Raw genomic sequence first — 15,657 nt, 5'->3', positions numbered from 1 at the left:
TAGCTGGGGAGAAGGTGAAGAGTGAGAATTTGTGGCATTCGCTCAGAGAGGAGGAAAGAGAAGCTGAGCCAGTCCCCTAGAAGAGGGGGATAGTAGAAAAGAGAATTGGAGGGGCAGCAAGTCCTAAGCCACAATAAATGCAGACATTTGAGAATTTGTGTGTAAGCCACATAACGGGTATGGCCATTTGGCCTTGTGATACTTATGTGTCATTGCACAACATGCTGCTTGCTCCCTGTTGGATCACATAATGAGCAGAGGTTTGATACTGCATCACTGCATTTCGGGTGGTTTGCCTGGAAGTTCGGTTGTGTCCGTGTGTGAGATAAGGGCACTTCCCTGGGGAGCAAATTTGACTCTAGCATTTTCCCTGCGGGGCTTTGTAGCTGACTCCCGTGTCTCCAGCAGAGAGGGAGCAAAGTTGTGTGAACCTCTGCTAGCGTGGAATCCTCTTCATAAGAGTATCCTACAGCACCCCCTTGTCCCTCAAATTACTCTGTGCAAATGCTGAATCTGCACACAAAAAATACATACCCACACGCATGCACGCACACGCATATGTTTACTCTACATATACAATACTTGGCTAAAAACCACAAAGAGGACTAATAAGCAGGCATATAAATGTCTTCTGTAGACAAAAAGTGGTGATAATATCTTAATTAAGTGATTTGTTGCTCTGTTCTTGCTAACCATATGGGGATTTTGCTAGAATTAATTCTTGAACATACTGTACAATGCAATGGATAATAAGAGGCATGGTTTTATATAACTCAGAATAGTTGAGCAAGCTAAAAATTCATGAGAATTTAATAATTTAAAAACATTTTGCCGCCAGCTTGTTTCTGAAGTCAAAATAGAATGGTGTGTCTCATGTCTGTTATGCTGGAACTGAACTTTCTCTCTAGACTGGTTTGTGCTTGGCGCTGTGCCAGGATAAAATCCAATTATTTCCAATTCTTTATGTGCTTCCAAAGTTTATTGAAATATTACTCCTGTTAATAATATCATCATGGTCATTGTGTGTATAAATGTATAATGTGGAGTTTAGGATTATTGGAGACTTGGATTTTTCTGAGTAAGAATCAGAGGTTGCTGCCTTGTCTTTTTCAACCCTACCTGAGCTGAATTTCCATACAGATATACTGGTCTGCTTTTCCTGACTTCTATGTTGTCAACATTATCGTTTCAGTCTATTCCTGCATCTGTAACCCATTCCTGCCTTGCACCTTCTTCATTGAAAAATTCTAACCAAAACTTGTAAGATGTTGCGAGGATGTGGTCAGATATACTTTGTTAAACAGATGAGCAGAATACATCTTTTCCCCAGTTGATTGGCACTGGGATTTTAAAAATGGATTATGTTTTGGATTATCCTTGTTCTGCATCAGCAGAATATAGACCTTCTAGTTTTGGTGCTTTTGGAGGACGTCTCAAAGTGGTGGCAGTCATTGTTCATCCAATTTCAAACAGCAAAGTCCCATTTTTTTTTTTTTTAATCTTGGACTACATTATTAGAGGCTGTGGAGAGTTACAAGTTGGAAATGGCCTTCGAAGTCCAGGAGGATTTCAAATGTGAGAAAAGACACCATTAATTCTGCGATTTTTCCCTCTCTGTCTTCCTCCTTTCTTCTCCCACATCACCACCTCTGATTTTTTTTGAGTCTGGGAAAATGGTTCTTATGCTGTAGTTACTAGAATTTTGAAGACCGTTCCTTTTCTATGCTAGAGAAGTGGCAATTGACCTGAAGCCAGTGTTTTTTGTGAATAACTGAATAATAGTATAAATTTATAAACCATGTAAAGATGGAAAGCCTTTTCAGACCTTTATGTGTCAGACAGAAGCAAAAACAAAATAAAAGGCTATTTTCTTTTATGCTCCTTTAAACACTAGAAGTTTCATTGTATCCTTCACTAAGAGAAATAAGAGTAAGCTTATCTGGCACTTGTAAGGTTGCAGGAAGCAATAGCTTTCTCTCTAGCATACAGAGTAAATTTGGCTGAAAACCCTTTGCTTTCAAAAAATAAAAAATCGCTATAGCAAGGAAGACATTTTTGGTCTATCACCATCCTCAGAATTTTTACAAAGGAAGAGGGAGGTTACCACTGTTTTCTATTATGCTAGATTTCTTCATCTATGAGTCCTGTTCCTAGTGAGTAAAGTTGACTGGTCACCAAAGCTTACCACTGCACTCTTGACCAAATTTGCCAAGCAAAACTCCGTAGTGTTTATGATAGATGAGTGACTTGTGAGAGAAGGCTAAAGGGCCAGAAATCTCACAGGTGCCTACTGAAATCCACTGAAATCCACAAATCTTCAGTTGAGCTCTTGCAAAGTTGTTCTGCATTCAAGGCTACAAGGCTGAATTATCAAGTTTGAGAGACAAATGCTCTAGAGAAACTGAACTAGCAGAGTTTTTGTAGGCAAAGACCAAGGCACGTTGTTACAGTGGCAGGAGGAAGTTTAAATGGTCCATTCCCATACTTTGTGACTGGTTCTACTTCTTCCATGGCTTTTGTAAACATCTAGAAAAAAAACTAAACAAAAACTAAATGGATCTCTAGCTTAATCTGGGGGTTTTGAAGTTGAAAATATATTTGCCAATTATGGCATCCTTTGATTTACCAAGGTATACAGAGTGATGCCCCTGCCTTTTCAGTCGCTCTCAGCATGTTTACCTCTGCCTTTTGGAAGTGCCAAACCCAGTGGTGTTAGAAATCCTTTCTCTGCCATAAAGTGTAAGAAGGAAAAAGCGTGTATAAACTTATGTAAAGTAACAGACTGAACTTATGTTTCAGGCTTTTTTGGACTTCTCTTCAGATCATTTCCACTCGTACTCAAAGTTTCTGTGACATAATGCCACAATGTTCTAAAATAAATTAACCCCTGCAGTTGAACTTTATCTGTTTCAGATTATAGCTGGAGATTTTAACCTTTGAGCCTCCAAAATGAGTGCTGACCTTTTGCCTGACATTATTTTCTCTGAAGTGAACTCTGTATCCCTGAGTATATTTTTATTCAGAAAGCTTCGAAAATACTTGGTAGAAGAATTTTATTCATAACTTCTGTTTTTCTTTTTATGATGATTATCTGTAATGAGCAGCATATTAAAAACATGTTTATCTAAATTCAAGAGGAGACACTGTGGGAATGCTTATTTGGGAAAAAAACATTTATTCAGATATAAAGGATTTTTAATGTCCAATGATTTGCATTGAACAGAGAAGAAATTCACAGCATTGTTCAGAAAGTATGGCTTCTGCTGCAGGGTAATTAAGCTAATTTTTACTTAAATATGTGATTCTGTCTGGCTGAAGTTTCTAATGATGTTTCATTACAGTAACTACTCTGACCAATTATGTATACCTGTGATTCCCATAGAGTTAGTGGGAGCTGGGATGTACAAAGACAGATAGCTGTGCTGTTACTGCTGAATGCATCCTTGTCAGTCATTGGTAAGATGACCTCAATGAGACTAAAGGAAATATATCTGTTTGTATGAGTTGTGAATTTGGATCACAGAAAGGAAAAAGAAAAACGTAGCAAAGATAGAAGGCTGATTATCAGAGTTTGAGGTAGACATGTTACCTATGTATATAGCCCCCAGCATGTAGTATAAAATAAGGATCATTAACTACCTGTTTTTATTAGGGAGCTCTAATGTCCTGGACTTTGTTCTGCTATCACTTACACCCATGTCAGATTCTTCATTTATAGCACATTTGCTTTCTTCCCTTGAAGTCAGTGAGATATTTTCTGCTGAATTCAGGGGGAACTATGGCTAAGCATCAACTGTATATTCATACCTCTCCCATAGGCTTTTCGTAGATATCTTCTTGCCACTGTACAGCCTTTGTTTGAATAGCATCTCGCTGGAGGGCCTCCAACACCTTCTTGGGAGTAACAAAGCCGTACTGCGCTTCAAGCAAAGCCAGGTCAATTTTTTCCGCCTTAAGGATTCCTATAACTTCATCTTGAGCCTGCAGAAACACAATATGACATTTTATTTTGTTAAACTAGAATTGTGTATTAACATGTTAGTCAGATACTTTCTTTTGATGTTCAGACCGCTGAAAACCTATTTTTAGAATGCTATCTGTAAAGTGCCCAAAGATGGTTATTAACAGGAAAACAATTAAAAAAACATGGAGGAAGTATTGGTCTTTGTGTTTTAAGAGTCCTGCATAAAACATGAAATTTTCAGAGCCCTCTTCAATGCTTAAGTGCTTTGTTAATGATTAGGTTGTAATGTTGTTTCTGGACTAGCGTGTAGCATTCACAATACAAAATCTCAGCACAAAGTGTGACTTGTGGCTTTAGGAGCTGATTTTTAATTTTTGGTGCAAGATTTTATGATGGTTCATGAAGTCCGGAAGTGTTGCGTATTCTGTGTAGGTTGGGTACAAAGGTAGCTTTTGTAGTTGAAGCCAGCCTGGGGTCGCCTGGTCGTCTTGTGTTGTTACACAGAGCACGTGTGAGCGCTGAACCTAGCGAGGTGCATGGTGCAGGGCTGTGACCTTTCACAGCGCACATTCCAAAAGCATGCAGTAATTTTAAGCAAGATGAATTGCCTTCAAAGCTGGCAGCAGGCCCTATATGTACGTGTATGCATGTATGAAACCATGCCTTCTGTATTTATAGTCATGTAGATGTGCACACAGTTGTGCATGTGCCCTCAAATAACAAACAGCTTTGCGGCATCAAGGTTTTTTTGGAATTAACTACTGTAATGGCATTCGCAATTTGTGAGAGCATACTAAAATGCATTTTAAAAGGTATCGATTAACAGAACATGGTATTATCTGGAAATCAAACATGAGATTGGGTTTCCAAAAATGATGTCATATTAAAAAAAAAAAAAAAGTATAATGCACCTCTTTAGACTATACTTCTAAAAAAGTACCTGCATTTGTTTTCTTGATCATATAAAATACCTGATGACATCCTGTTACTGAAGAGTAGATACAGTATGTTCTCATGTATTTTAGAAATTCTTGCACAAGCTGGCAGGTGCGCATACCTTCCTAGTTTACATTGCTCTGTAAGTCCATGCTGAAAAAAATGCTATGTATATCTGCAGTATCTGAAATGTTCTATAGATTCCCTCCTCTTTTTTTTTTTTTTTAACAGCAAAGGCAACAAATGCCATGCCTTCTTTGCTGTAGTGGCATCCAACTAGGTATGACATCTAAATTTGGAACTTAATTATGGTTGGATTGACAACTGTTTTTTAGAAGATTTGACTTGGCATTACAGGAGGTGGAAAGTTGGGAATAAAAAAAGAAGACTTCCCACTTTTTTCATTTATAATGCCTTTTTTTGAATGACAATCTATAATTTTCATTTCAGCTTTATTATGTTCCAGTTTTAAATATAAAAATATAAGCATATATGCATATATATACACATTAGTTTCAATTTCTGAGAGGGAGAGAGAACTGTTTTGGAGGAGTGTGTGACACCTGAATTTTAATCTAAATTAAGAAAGAGCATGTGAGCAGAAGATAGAAAACATAGTGTTTCACAAACGCACAAATTGTTATGTTTTCCCGTCATGAAATGTTTCACAGTAATTAGCAGTAGACTTTAGAGATTGGTACCACTGTGAAGAAGTATTTATATTGTATATGTGTTCTGCAAAGCATTTCTATAAGCATATATAAGCATATTTATTATGTAAATATGTCCTTATGTTAAGAGCAGAACTACCCAAGTGCTGTCTAGATGATGATTCATGAAACCAAGTGATGAAGCTGTTTACACCCCTTTGGGCAGTTCGATTGCCTCTCTGCTGGTGAGCACTTTTAAGTGGCTGTCACTACTTCTGGGCAACCAGCCTGCCACAGAAAGCTCTCCTCCCTTGCTTTTTGGAAATCTGTTTCCCTAAGTTATATTTGGCCAGGATGGGCATTGTTTATAAATGGTAACCTTGGTTTGTTGGTAAACTTGGTTACCAGTGGTAAACAGCATGGCAGCTGGTTCCTTTTTCAGATAGAAAAATTGTCTTGTCTTTAAAATCCAGTATCTTGAGGGCTAAGTGGTACTGAGCAATTACTCTTCATCTTACAGGAAAGAAAATAGGCATTTTGAGTTACTAATAAAGGATGTTAGAATGCAGTTGACTGAGTTACTTCTGGTGACCTGGATCATACTGATTCGTAAGGACTAATGCTCATGGCTTCGTAGGAGAAGGGAGATGAGAAATAATTACATGACAGATCTTAAAAGTCTCTAAAACATTCTCCAAGTAGTTTTTACAATGACAAATACTTTGTATTCGAAGTACTTAGTAGAATGGGACAGTGTAATAGGAAAGTTTTGTGGGCTCTCTGCTTTGAAAGTTACACGATCGTTCACAATGCACCAAGAATGTTTCTAGCGTGATACAGATACATTGTGAATAAATTTTGTTTGCACTTAGGGGAGGTGTAAAGATCACCTTTTCCAGCTGATAGTTATTCCTAGTATTTGGATAAGTTGTGTTTGTATGTACATTGCGGTTTGTTTGTCCTCATGCAGCAAATTAGGTGGGGTGTTTACTGCAAACACATACTGCTTTCATTTTAAGGAAAGTGAAAAAAAACCAATGTTTTAATCAGGAATATAAAATCAGAGAATAAATCACCTGTAATTCACCCTCTAGGACACTAAGAAGAAATAGTAGATCATCACGAGAGAGATCCTCTGTTTTCCTGAAAGAACCTCTTTGTTTTTTCTCTGCCTTAGGGCTTCTTAAGATGGTGCTGGTTTGGGCTACATTGTCCTTCTCCTTCTGCCTTCTTTGCGCATTTCCTCTCCCACTATAACCAGCATCTTCTTTATGGTAGTCTTCTGGCCTTTGTTGGCACAACTTAGATCTGGTTGGGCTTTCTGTGCTGTTACTTCTGGAGCGCATGGTTTATATCTCTGAAGCTGAAGGAAGGGGAGAGAAAATAAATGTTTTAACTAAAAGAGAATATAAAACTATTACCATGATTTATGGTGGGTAGTATTCCCTCCAGACTAGAAGTTTTCTCTGCCACACAAGGCTCTGTATGTCATCTGAGTGGAGCCAACAACCTCATGTCAACCAACAGCACTAGGCTGTGATCTTTACTGGATGTTGAGGTGTAGTGAAGTACTTCAGTCTTATTGGACTTACGCAGTTGTAAGAATTTCATCCTTAATATTTCCAAAGGCAGCCACTTTAACGGCAGCAACTTTAGCGGCAGCACCATATACGTCATAGCAGACCAAATTTCCCATTTGAGAGATAGTGGGTACCTCACCTTTCAGATAGTACTTCTATGATGAGGCAAGTAGAGGTTTAGAGGGTTTTCACCAGAAAGACTTTTCTGTTCCTAACATCCCACCTCTTATGGGGATAGCCATGCTTTGGTTTTCTTTCTCTTTCCAGGGGAGAGCTGTCCTCCGCTACCATGAGTGACACAATTGCCTAGCCCGCATCCGGCAAAATGATAAGGGTCAGCACATGCAGAGTGCAAGGCATGAGTCTCATCCTTAAAACAAACAAACAAAAACCCCCAAACCCCCAGCTTGTTGATCACAGTGTCTCCTCTGATGCCCATGGAATGTGATAACATACTATTTCTTTGGTGCTGAACTCTGAGGCTGTAATACAGGTATTGGTATCTAGCCAAAAGGAGAGCCTATTCTAACTAGGCCCCTTTGAAGTGCTGCTGTTACGTAAATATGCTTTAATGCCTTTGCAGATAAATGAGTAACACTGTATAAATATTGATTAACCTCAGGTACTGTTTTGCTTATCAGTACTAAGATTAAGGATTGAATGGATTACAGTCTACCTCTACAGGAAAGCTGTGATGTGGTTCACAGGTACAACCTAGCAGGCAAAAACCTGATCATGCAGTTGAAAGGTGAAATTAAGCAAATTCCAAATCCAAATTTGCTGCACTTTTTCATATCAAACTGTGAGGCTAATTGCTGAAAGCTCTAAAATCAGCATATTGGGCATTACTTGGAAAAGAAAAACAAAAGAAAGGCTCTAGCTCAATGGCAGCTGTTTGACTTGAAGCAGTGATTTTATCCAGAAAAATTGTTATGACCTATGGTAGGCAGGAGATGACTGTGCTGCTGCTTTTTGGCTTCACAAATCTGTGGCTAGTGCAGTTCTTCTAGAGCTCCCTCTTCAGCCAGGTTCTAAATCTAAATCTTATACTTTGTCGCTGCACTCTTCAAACATGGTAATTTTCCACTGAATACTACAAATACGTGTTGTTGTTGGTTTTATCTGCAAGAACTGAGGAAGCGGAAGAAGCTTTTGTTTTGGTTTGAATGATGGTTGATAGTGGGGAAAAATGATCAAAAACGTGACAGGAAAAATAAGTTTGTAAAGCTGAAGTCTCTTCCAGTCTAATCCAAAGCACTCATAATATCTTGTGTCTTTCATAAGAGAACTTGTTTCTCCAGGTTTCCAAAGACCAGGGTGTGTCGGATTTGCATGGCAACGTGCACTGAATACCTGCTTTGTGAAGGTGTGCGTTAGGTTAGGACGGGACCTCATTATAGTGCGTATGGGCAACTGAGAGCTGATCATAGCAGGCAGACAGCCATAGTCCCTGCTTATGGTTAATTGAAATTGGTGTTCATCCTGGCCTTTCAGTTTGCTGTCATTCCATTTCTTTCATTGTGGTCCGCTTATCTGGCTTACTCGCCCTTTTCATCTTGCTTATAGACTGTAACTGTTTTGGAGCAAGGCCTTTGGTGTCCTTCAAGCATAAAACGCTGTCTGCCTATTTGGCTTTTACGTATGGTTAATGGCTAGTGATTGCAAGTGTCAAATGTAGGAACTGCAGGTTGAATCAGGTGACCTAAATTCACTTTGAGCTTATCCATGCACTCTGATTCTGCAAGCACAGGATACTATGAATGAATAAACAGTCCAAGAGGTCCTTCGTTTTCCCCTCATGTGTGCCAGGTGCAGCAGCAGTCTCAATTGGGCAGCAAGCTACTGTCAGATTCGTGACAGCAGGTGTAAATACAGCATTCCTTGCTGAAGGAGCAGTGGAACAGTTGCATAGCAAGGGGTTCATACCCTTTAAAGTGTTGGGTTTTTTTGTTTTGTTTTGGGTTTTTTTTGAGTTGCCTGCACCTGGAAACAGGATTTGAGACTTGAAAGAACAGTAGTCTAAGCAGTCCTGACAAATTGAACATTCTCCCCCTCTCTTGCACTTCACACATGCTCTTGGCTGCAAGGCCCCATGCTGCAGACAGTTTTCACAGCTGAAGAGGGCTATCTGTGACTCCCTTTTGAGCCTGTTGGGCCTGCTTCTTGATCTGCTAGATCAGTTGTTATTGCACTGACAAAAGGCACTCGGTGCCTGAGAAGACAGGCTGACCTGCCAAATAGGTCACCCTCCTATGGACGTGGTGCCTTTGCAGAACCACAGAGTGGATTTTTTTCCTTTTCTTCTTCCTGAGCAGAGTCATTACCTGCACTTCCCTTGCATTCTGTTCTGGCATGTACTGAATGCCAGTATGTCTACTGTTAAATCTGCTAATGAAAATATTTATTAGATTTAGTAAAGAGCACAAATGATTGGAGACTGAAGTGGCATGCTAATGTATGCTTTAAGCTATTTATTTATTTATTTATGTAAATGTAACTGACGTAAGAGGCACGAGCACTCTGGTATTAATAGGCTGCCTTATTAACGTATTCTTTCTCTATTGATTTATTTAGGACTTCTTCTTATCTGTACAGACTATTGGCAGGCATTCTTATCTGTACAGTGTTGTCTGTTTGCTTTATGATACTAGAGCTAATGTCTTGTTTGTGGTGGTCAAAGGATAGATGTATGACAGATTTGGAGGAAAAAGGAATATTTCTTATTTGCTCAATTGATAGTGATGTTTGATATCAATTTGAACTGGTATTTGGAGAAAAATGGACAAGATTTCAAGCACATATTTGTTTAGTTTAAAATTAGAGGCTGTCAAGCTTCAAGCTCTCTGCACATTATCTGATGCTAATGCAGTTTTCTGCATGTGAACTCCCTAGTGTCATGTATCCTACATACACACACATATAGAAAAGCTAGATGAAGTGAGAACTACTTCTTCTTTGAGAAGATACAACTTAGTCATCTTGTTTTATTATTCATTTAATTTGCAACTATTGCTCAGGATTTTGTATATGCCATTTACTTATGTCCAGCAACACTAGCTAGCACTTGGAATTTGAGTTGATGAACTAGAAATCTGACTCGAGATACACAAGTAAAGGAAAGCAGCGCAGAACTACAAGCTCTCAGTCATTGTGCTTCATCAGTTTAAGCTGTTCTGTTACGCTACGTTAATTTTCCTATAAAAGGAGAGTAATTAAATATCTTTCAGTAAGCTGATACTGTCTTAGAAGATATATATGGTGAACAGCTTCATTTAATCAATGTTTGTATTGATCAGTATTTTCTGTGTCTTTGTTTAAAGCTTAATTTAGTTTGGGTAAGTGAAAATATTTTCCCTGGTGTTTTTGAGGCCACTTGATTTTGAAAAGATACGGGGGGAGTATGCTGTTTCCCATGCTTATGCTGAAAGGGGGTGCAATGATTAGACACAAATGACAGAGTACCACGCTGTATTTCTGGGGCTGGGAAGATAAAGCAGTGTTGGTACTATTGTAAATAACATAGCAGAGACTGTCAGGTTAGATGGCAGGGGATTGGGATCCCATCATTAGCAATGCTGCTGTCTTGCTTGATGAGCCTGAATAAGGCTCATTAACATTGTGTTACACATAATTTGGGGAAATTTTATCTTCTTTTTTTTCCTTTTTTGTAAAGTACTTTGAGATCCTCAAAAAAACCTGTGTAATATAAAAGCATAATTCCACCAAGTGCAGCCCTACTCATACTCTTAACTTTCTGCTTCTTTCCTCTTTATTATTTCTGGTATGGACAATCAGTATGAGAAGGAGATGTTAAGGGAAATTGGTGCTAAAATAGACTGACCCTGCACCTTGTCTCAGGTCATGGTAATTCCATGGTATTAGCTGTAGGAGACCTAGAGAGTGCAAAGTCCATATAGGTTTTTAGAGTGGAGGGAAATTCTGAAGGAAGCCTCCAGACTCTGGGCTTGCTCTGCTTATTTTCTTGTTGTTTGTTCAGAGAGTGGTAAGTAGGGAACAAGGGACTGGAAGTTTATCTTGAACTCTGTGAAGGAACTGGAGTGCTTTGACCATGACTCTCAGATGAGAAGCACAGACCTAAATGTGCTGTTTAGGTCAGAGCAGATATTTGTAAGCTACTTTGATACCTCGGTTGATGTTAGAGTAGCATGAAATGCCAAGCATTCATGCACAAAAAACAAATTACTCTGCAAATGACTTGTTCTCTTTTCAAGGCGGAAGCCCTGCTGTCAGTTAGCTTCTGCATTCTGGTAAACCCTCATCATTCCTCTTACAGTAAAAGAAGGGCAATTCAGAAGCTTCACATTGCCACAGACAATGTAGCTTTTGGTGTGCAGCAAGCAAAGCAGGACCTCAGAGTAAACATCTCATCCACCTGCCTTGAAACTCCTCCCCATCTGCAAATTGTCAGACCTCTCGATGCAGCACTGTCCAAGTGACTAACCCTCAAAGTGCTCCTGAGAGTTTGGACAGAATGTTAGCTGCCCTGTGCTGCCTTCCTACCATGGCACAGATGTGATCCCTTGTAGTCCAGAGGATACTGGTTTTCTATAATGTTATTCAGCCCTTGAATGGCTCTAGTGTAACATGCAAACTGGAAACGGTGTCACTTAAAATTTTCCAGTTGTGTGTTTTGGTGTGTTGGGTTATTTTATACTTCAAACAACTCTTTCCATGTGCTTGAAGATTAATGAAGAGAAACTTTTTTTTTTTAATAAGGTGAAAATATTAATGGGCTCATAAAATTGGTGGATATCAGTTGTCTCATGGCACTCAAAGAGGTCTCTCATCCCTCCAGAGCCAGGGCTCTCAGAATTAGCTTAATGAGTGGAAAACTTTCAGCCAGCTTTCACTATACATGGCATATTGATGCAGTCTGTGTACGAAAAAGGTTGTCTTCCAAAAAAGGCATAAAGAACTGTTCCATTTTGGAATAGGAGTTGTTGCTCACCATACAGAGTCTCTTTGATTTCTCCTAGAGGATGGGTGTCTTGCATTTTGTGGCAAACTGCAGACAGGAGCTAATCTAAACCCTGTTTTTCTGTACCACCAAGTAGGATGGCAATATAAAATACCTTAGAAAACAGCTGGCAACAATGCTAAGAGATGAGAAAGCAGATGAGGATATTTGGCTGAGGGTGACCTATCATCTTTCATTTCTTTTAATCGTTACACAGCAGAGGTTGTAGCTACAGCAACAGAAGAACCTAGCTACTTGTTAGCATTCTGATGTGATGCTTTGCTTACCAGCTAGGCAATATCTGCTTCCATCAAAACAAAAAAAAATTAAAATAAAAATTAAAAAAAGAGTTTGAAAGGGACCTAGTTTATGAAGTCATGTCACTTGAAATCACAACCAACCACGCAGTGGGTATTTAATCCAGATGGGTCCACAGATTGGACCATACAATTCTGACCCTCTGTGCTTGTACTCTAGATGCCACAGACCACTCTCTAACGAACTAAGCTTTTAATTGTGGTTTTTAACCTTTGCAGTAAGTGTGCTAATTGAAGAGAGCAAGGCCTGCATTCCACAGTATCATAATCTTTTGCTTCATATTATGAAGTATCTCTTTTCCTGAAAGTTTTGCAGCATATCTTGCTTTAAGTCAAAAGGTGATGATTCCTTGCCAGGCTTGCCACATTCAGTGCAGCTTGGTAGACTGGTCCCAGTTTCAACATGGAGTAAATGAGGGTTTCATTGAAAAGTTCTGGAAAACCAAATTATCACAGATAACTTAAACAGCTAAGTTTGAATCTGTTCTTGATGTTTGTGTTTTTGTTCTTTTTATAATTTTTCTTTCTGTTTTGTTTTTTAAAGAGCTTGCTCATCTCTGAACATGTATGCTGTCTTTTTGCATTAAAAGGAGAAATTTTCTTCTCCTTGGTGATGAGCAAGTAATCTGTGGGATCAAAATATACTTTCCTGAAGAGCCAGATGAATAAATGACCAAACATTTCTATGACGTTAACTTGGTCTGCACCCTCTCAATCATATTATGAAGGAGATGAAACTGCATTTGTCTCTTTGGCAGCAGTGAACAAGCAGGTGGTTCAGTATTCCCCTCACTTTTGTGGGAAAGACTGAAATATCTTTCAGAGATTACTTCACCACAGACACTGTAGGGTTTTAAGAGACATCCCTTTTTTTCCATCTATTTTTCCCTTCAGTGTTTTCTCTTTAGTCAGTGATTGACTTATGAGCTAACAAAATCCCTCACAGGACTGAATCTTCCCTTAATCCCAGGGTAAGAATCCTGAATTGTGAGAACTTGCTGTTTCTTCCAAAAATCCATGACTAAGCAAGGAATTGTGTCTTTCTGTTTCTTAAAATCTCTTAAAGGGATATAGCAATGCTTTTGATTTGCTGAAGTCAAATGGGATCCTGTCGTCTTTAAAAGGAGTTGCGATGCTGTTGCTCAGCCTGCCAGTGTAAAGGGAGAGCACAAAAGCATATAATGACTTTTGGAAAGAAGTATCGAGCCCTCTATAGAAGTCCCTCACTGTGAACATGGTTTGGAGCAAGAAAAATGTGGTCTCACCTTTGTGAGACAGAAGAGCCCATGCAGCAAAAGCTACTTTGAAGCATCACATTCAGCTCTGTGCCAGGCATGCATGCCCAAGGAGAAGTCCATCTTGTGTCCCTCTTCTCCTGTTTGCTTGTGTGGCTGTGTGCCAGGCAGGGTGCAGGCATAGGAAGGGGCTTTGGGCTGATTGCAACATCCCATCCTCCTCCAGAGAAAGGAGGAGGTTTGTCTTGTTTTCCTCGGGTAGTCTTGATGTGGCCTGTGGGCAAGCAATTGAACCATACTGAGTCACAGGAAGAGATGAAAAAATCCTTTTATGAATTGGAATCCCTGGATCTGGCCGCCTCAGTACCTTCAATAAGCCTTTTCTGGAATTGCTGCCTTCTAACAGAATGTGCGTCTCAGTGTTACATTTTTCATCTTTCCCCTGAGTAGAGAATACAGTGCTTTGTGGTACATTGGCATCACTTCCAAAGATACAGCCCTTCCTTTTGAGCTGGCTGCTATACAGCATTTTCCTGAAAACCATTTGCAGTGGCCTCTGTCCAGAGGGATGTTCTGTTTTACCTTGGCTGATTATCTCTTTGGGGCTGTGCTCTTTATCACAGTAGACTCTTGTGCTCTTTTGGTGCATAGCCCAGGTAATAAATGAAAAGAGAGTTCTTTTCTTCAGTGGGCTCTTCACCCATGGTCTCTGTGGGATGAGTGTTTCCATCCTGGCATGGAATCTGCAAGGTCAAACTTTATCTGTGAAAACTGATGAAGGTTGCTTACCTGCCTGCCTGACACGTCTGTTGGCATGCTGTGTGCAGTCACAGGGAGTCAAGTAGGAGCAAGAGAGAATAAACGAGAAATCTATTTCTCTCTCCTTGAATTCTGTCAAATCTTGGTCTTTGAAATCCTCAAGTGTCCTGCAGGAACACTTCTGTCACATTCAGCAGAGCAGTTACTCAAATGGGAAGAAAATCTGGATTCAACGGAGAATGTAAATACTCCCAGACAGGAAAAGTGCATGGGTGAAAATCAGATGTCATTTTTGTGCCGGTGGTGGTTTACAGTCCTCTGATCACTACTCAGTTTTCTCATCCATCGGAGATGGGGAGCCTCTTCTGAGACAGAAAGATGCCTCTTGGAGCATCTTAGAAAGAATTGTCACGTTACTCGGCTGAGGGTAAAGGTGCTGTGGCACTCTCATCAGCCATTATTGTCTCCCCCTCCCCTTTTGAATCCCATAGCATTTTGCACATATGCAGTAACTGTGGCTATGTAAGATCTTCCCCAGTCCATTTTGCATTTGAGAGCTGCAGAGTCTCATAATCTTTTGTAGAAGAACATGCCTGTGTGGGAAGTTTTTGCCAGTTCCTACACAAGAATATGGCTGTGTCAGTTGTCTGTCATCTCAGTACTTGTGTGTGATCTTGTGATTCAGGTCTTCACTCCTATTCACAGTGGTGAAAACTCCCAGGGTAATTATAGCTGCTTGCTAAGTTTCACATTTTCCTAATAGGAAAGAGTTATAATGTGGGGGTTTTTTGCTTGGTTTGGGTTTTCTTTATATATAATGGGATTTAGTGCCTGGAAGTAGAGAGAAGAGCCTCTACTATGTGGCCAGTTGCTGGTTTGATGTCTCTGGGCTCAATCCAAGCCCTTCCTGTGTATTAAACAGTCTCAGCCCATCTCCTACTGCGTCTCATGTCGTGTTCTCCCACATAAGTTTGTGTTCATACTGTGTCAGTTTAAGAACTTCTGTTCACAGTGATCTGATAGCATAACCTGCTTGTTTGGAATGAACTTGAATTTTTCATAATAGGAAAATATGGTTAGGAATTAGCATATTCCTATTCAGAGATGTCAAATCCTTTTAGGCATTAGATCAGTTCTAGGACAAGTTCTTCAAATGGACTGTAAAACCATGGTAAGAGTTAGGTCCTGAACTCAAAGTGGTCTGGGCACTAGTGCTATTTTCTCTGTGGTGACCCTTG

At 39.6% G+C, this 15,657-nt stretch overlaps 2 protein-coding genes across 2 annotated transcripts in view; one reads left to right on the top strand and one right to left on the bottom strand.

Annotated features, from left to right (window-relative positions):
* The window catches only part of FILIP1L (filamin A interacting protein 1 like), a 71,995-nt gene extending 65,099 nt beyond the window's left edge, over positions 1 to 6,896 (bottom strand). Inside the window, exons 1-2 of the mRNA XM_026076754.1 lie at positions 6,627 to 6,896; positions 3,808 to 3,981 (exon numbers count right to left, since the gene is read on the bottom strand). Coding sequence (XP_025932539.1) covers positions 3,808 to 3,981; positions 6,627 to 6,896 — 444 coding nt within the window. The remainder of the gene's footprint in view (positions 1 to 3,807; positions 3,982 to 6,626) is intronic.
* CMSS1 (cms1 ribosomal small subunit homolog) overlaps positions 1 to 15,657 on the top strand; it is a 250,130-nt gene that overhangs the window by 84,436 nt on the left and 150,037 nt on the right. The gene's annotated exons all lie outside the window — the stretch shown is intronic.

Source organism: Apteryx rowi, unplaced genomic scaffold, assembly GCF_003343035.1.
Source record: "Apteryx rowi isolate R43461 unplaced genomic scaffold, aptRow1 scaffold_439, whole genome shotgun sequence".
NCBI lineage: Eukaryota > Metazoa > Chordata > Aves > Apterygiformes > Apterygidae > Apteryx > Apteryx rowi.
This window is presented reverse-complemented; position numbering and strand designations above follow the sequence as displayed.